Source organism: Rhamphochromis longiceps, linkage group LG11 (assembly GCF_057381845.1).
Source record: "Rhamphochromis longiceps isolate RC_006_pf linkage group LG11, R_longiceps_female_GT1.1, whole genome shotgun sequence".
NCBI lineage: Eukaryota > Metazoa > Chordata > Actinopteri > Cichliformes > Cichlidae > Rhamphochromis > Rhamphochromis longiceps.
The window spans coordinates 2,978,397-2,981,197 of record NC_140567.1 but is presented as its reverse complement, the minus strand read 5'-3'; the positions used below and the strand labels follow the sequence as shown (position 1 = coordinate 2,981,197).

The 2,801-nt window shown below is 43.7% G+C and overlaps 1 protein-coding gene across 1 annotated transcript; it reads left to right on the top strand.

Moving 5' to 3' along the window:
• Positions 1-2,530, top strand: LOC146658418 (uncharacterized). The gene is made up of 2 exons (XM_085424134.1): positions 1-32; positions 1,789-2,530. The coding sequence occupies exons 1-2, from the start codon at positions 1-3 to the stop codon at positions 2,528-2,530; spliced, it is 774 nt and encodes a 257-aa protein (XP_085280260.1).
• The last annotated feature ends 271 nt before the right edge of the window (positions 2,531-2,801 follow it).

The following is a 2,801-nucleotide window of genomic DNA, read 5'->3' as shown; positions in this document are numbered from 1 at the left end:
ATGTCGGGGTCACCGCTCAATCTTTGGACATTGTATGGGCTCAAATTGTGGTCATAAATATTTTGTACTTGTAAATCAGGATTTGTATGTGTAAAAAGATTTCTGTGTGGACTTAGCCAAAAAATACGTGTGAAACTCTGCACCAGTGTTGCCAACTCCTCAGTAAGGAAAATCGCTATTGGCTGTCCTAAAAGTCGCTAGAAGTCGCTAAATGACGTCATCGCCTAATTTGCATAATTGGTCCAGCTAATATAATTGTAACCTATGTTGTTGGAGAGAGAAATAACATCATGAAAGAGACAAAGTGAGTAAAGAACGTCCTAAATGCAGTTAGAATTTATTTAGAACTACAAATTAAATTTATTTTAGCAATTATTGATTTTTTAATGTCACAATTCCAACCCTGCTCCTTTACCCGGGCTTGGACCGGCAAAAGTGACCCGAAATGGGCACTCTGGTGGAGTTACTTTGTGTGTGTGTTTATAAGTAGTTTTAAACCTTGTGATCCACAAAACAGCACAACAGTAAAAGAAGACCTGACTGCGTTATAGTCAGTGCGGGAGCAGCGGCTTCGCTCATGCGCGATTCATTTGCAGTTCGGACGCATAGGTGTGAACATCTCCTGCCCTGATAGCAGCGGGGGGAGGACTATCCTCCGCCCGTGAGCGCTTTGGAAGGGGCGAGGTACCCACGGCAGCACCCGCTGCTTGTTGAGAGTAAAAGCGATACTCGCTTTCACGTCAAAAAGTCGTCATAAATAAGTCTCCAATAACACCAGAAAAAGTCGCCAGATTTGTCGCTAGTCGCTTTTTAGAAAAAAAAGTCGCTAAATATAGCGACAAAGTCGCTAAGTTGGCAACACTGCTCTGCACTCAAGTTTCAAGGTACAGCTATGAAATTTGACCCTATTTTTCTTCTTTCATCTGATTGGCCAATGTCATGTCAATCACAAATTTAACTATCCAATCAGAGAACAGATGGGTTTGGCTATTGGAGGACAGGAGATGGATCACAAAATAACCGTAATGGTATAAGCACATGTACTCAGTCCTGGAATTGATGAAAAACGGATTTTCAGCAGATATTTATGAATGCTCATTAAAAGATTAAATGATCTTACAGGCCGACAGGTTAACCCAGAAATGTTTCCAAGTGGAGATCAGGAACCAGCTTATGAACCTATTGGTGGTGTCATGATCCTGAGTCCGTGACTCAGTGATTTTGTGTTTGGTGTATTTATTGTTATTATTTTCATTATTCTGTGTGGGCTGTTTTGGGATGGTTTGTGTTTTGGGATTTTAGATACTGGGTTTCTGGGTTTGTGCTCCCTCTGTTGGTCCCTGGTGTTAGTGTTCCCCTGTCTCGTCAGGTTAATCAGGTCCAGCTGTGTCTCCCACCTGTGTGTGATTTCTCAGTGTCCCTCTGTGTATTTATAGTGTGTGTTTGCCTCTGTTCCTTGTCGCGTCGTCTGTGTTCATCCTCTGTGTCACCCTGCGTACTCTGCATTTCTCCGTGAATCCCCTGCGTGTCCTCCCTGCGTGTCCAGTTTGCTACTCTTTGGTTTAGTTTCTCCCAGTTTAGTTTATCCTTAGTCCTGTTTTGCCATCCCCACTTTATGTTCAGTATTCTTAATAAATCACCCTCACATCTGAATAAGTGCTGCATTTGAGTCCTCCTTTCTACACTTCACACGGCTGCGGCCCCAGTCGTGACAGGTGGACTCTTTGGCTTCCTGAACAATCTTTATTTTGCTCTCTATAATTTTTTGGAGGCTGAATGAGCTATTAGATTATTAGAGGAACGATATGATGATTACACTGACTTTGACAATGACAATGTCAACATTCAAAATATTAATGTGAGAGACAATAATGCCAATGTTGACAACAATGAACTGCATGATGATCACAATGCTGTTGTTGTTGTTGGTGTTGAAAATGAGGATTCTGATGAGGCATTTGAAGACTGTGTGGATGTTCACCAGTACATCCCAGAAGAGGATCCTCAGCCGGGTGTATCCAGGAGGAGGTCTAGAGAGCTGTATGAAGAAGATGTGGAACCAAACAAAAGAATCAGATGGAGCGAGGAGTTTTCTGATGATGACTCTGACTTCTTTTCTGCTTGTGACACTGATGGCGAGGGCTGTTTTGGTAATATTGCTGATGAGGACATCAATCAGCAGGTAACAGAAGAAGGGCCGCTGGCTGGTGGATCCACGAAAAGGTCCAGAGAGGAAGATGTAGATGAAGAAGAGCGTGATAGCAAAAATTCCAGGCTTGCAAACTCTGATTCAGGGACCAGCTCAACTGTGTACGATCACTCTGAGAGCAGTAGTGATGAACGTTTTGAAGATGCGCAGGAAGAGCTTGACAACCATGAAACTGGAGGCTCGAGGAAGCGTTCCCAAGAGGATTTTGAGGAAGAAGAGGAATACTTGCATGTTTGCAAATTTCGGAGGTGTTCAAATGAGTCCACCAGCACCTGTGATGACGACTCACTATTTCGATGGGTTTTTTCTCTGTCCTTTTAGTAGGCTGATGGCCTACTCAGGTGACCCTGATTCCTCCCTCAGTTATGCTGCAATAAGCTGGGTATACACTGTGCAATTTGTACAGTCGCGTTATTCAGCTCCTGCTCAGACTGTACGATTGACTCAGGGGTGAGTAGTAGGTCACAATGCTGGGTCTCACACTATACGGCCCGCTGCTCTGTGCGACCTGAGTGCTCACACTGTGCGTCCATAGCATGAAGGTTATGACACAAAATTGTACACTATTTTCACGGTTGTTGCGGTCGTGATA

Coding starts and splice junctions, on each gene's coding strand:
- LOC146658418 (XM_085424134.1), top strand. CDS start 1: ATGTCGGGGTCACCGCTCAATCTTTGGACATT. Junction 33..1,788: donor CCGCTCAATCTTTGGACATT/GTATGGGCTCAA, acceptor ATGAGCTATTAG/ATTATTAGAGGAACGATATG.